General features: G+C 60.4%; 1 protein-coding gene across 1 annotated transcript in view; it reads right to left on the bottom strand.

The window, feature by feature from the left end:
* The window catches only part of HVCN1 (hydrogen voltage-gated channel 1), a 4,097-nt gene extending 3,776 nt beyond the window's left edge, over nt 1-321 (bottom strand). The window contains 1 exon segment of the mRNA XM_010082429.1: nt 87-321. Within this exon segment, the coding sequence (XP_010080731.1) occupies nt 87-290 (204 nt within the window). The 5' untranslated portion in view covers nt 291-321.
* Nucleotides 322-1,075: the final 754 nt, after the last annotated feature.

Genomic DNA, 1,075 nt, shown 5'->3' with positions numbered 1-1,075 from the left:
TCCCAACCCGCCCCAGCGCACGCTCTGCCGTCACCGGAGCCTTTGGCCACGTCTCCCCCTCCTTTCCTGGGTTGGTTCTGCCTCACCTGGAACCTGTGGGAGCTGAAGAGCTTTTTCATCATGTGCTGGAAGGACACACGGCTCCTGGTGGGCTCCAGCTTGATCTCCGAATCCGGCTGCTTTTCTCCATTCTCCCCAGCATCCTCCTCCTCCTCCCATTTCCGATAGTCATTGCTCCACTGGACGGGGTCGTCCCCCACCACCGTGAAGTGCTTCAGGTACCGGGACATGGCTGGGGATCAAGCTGGCATCACCCTGCCGACGTCTGAGGGACAAGAGCAGACCAGACAGTGTCACCTCCCGGCTCAGGGCCAGCCCAGGACGCCCAGTCTCCCCTGTTTCCCCACAGCGAGCGTGACAAGAGCGCGACGTTTCATTCAGACGCGGTCGGCCACGTGGCACGGCTGGACCCCGCTGACGGGAAATTGCTTCACGGCGGTGCCGCTTGCTTTGCATCACCTCCCCCGGTGCCACGCGGAGCCCCCGCCGCCCTCCCAGCACTGTTTGCACCCCGGCACGCCGCTCTACAACGAGGAACTTCCTCACGAGGTATTTCCAAACATCTCAGAACAAAACATCGATTCCAGCAGAGAAACCACCAGCCCTTATCGCGTGATGTGGGAGGAGGCAGCTGCCGATTTCCCATCGTGTTTCTACGAGACAGTGATGGATGGACGTTATCGCTCAGGAGCTGGAACCGGGCGATTTCCTCTCCTCCATTTGCTCTCTCGTGCCCTACACACCACCAAGCTGAAGAACAATGTAATTTCCCTTTGCTAACATCACAGACCCCCATTTTTCAGCCTTCACGGGCAAAAATAAGCGGGTGACCTCTCCTGTTCCATCCCAGCCGGGATGCTGTCCCACCCCATGGCTCCCCCGTCTCCTCGCATCCCCCAGAGCTGAGCTCAGCCTCGGACACCCCAACTTTATCCCCTCCCCGTGGGCACCCAGAGAGGGGCAGGACCAACCCCAACCCCGCAGATGATCCCAGCTGCAGCTCAGCACCGAGAAC

This window comes from Pterocles gutturalis, unplaced genomic scaffold, assembly GCF_000699245.1.
Source record: "Pterocles gutturalis isolate BGI_N339 unplaced genomic scaffold, ASM69924v1 scaffold32149, whole genome shotgun sequence".
NCBI lineage: Eukaryota > Metazoa > Chordata > Aves > Pterocliformes > Pteroclidae > Pterocles > Pterocles gutturalis.
This window is presented reverse-complemented; position numbering and strand designations above follow the sequence as displayed.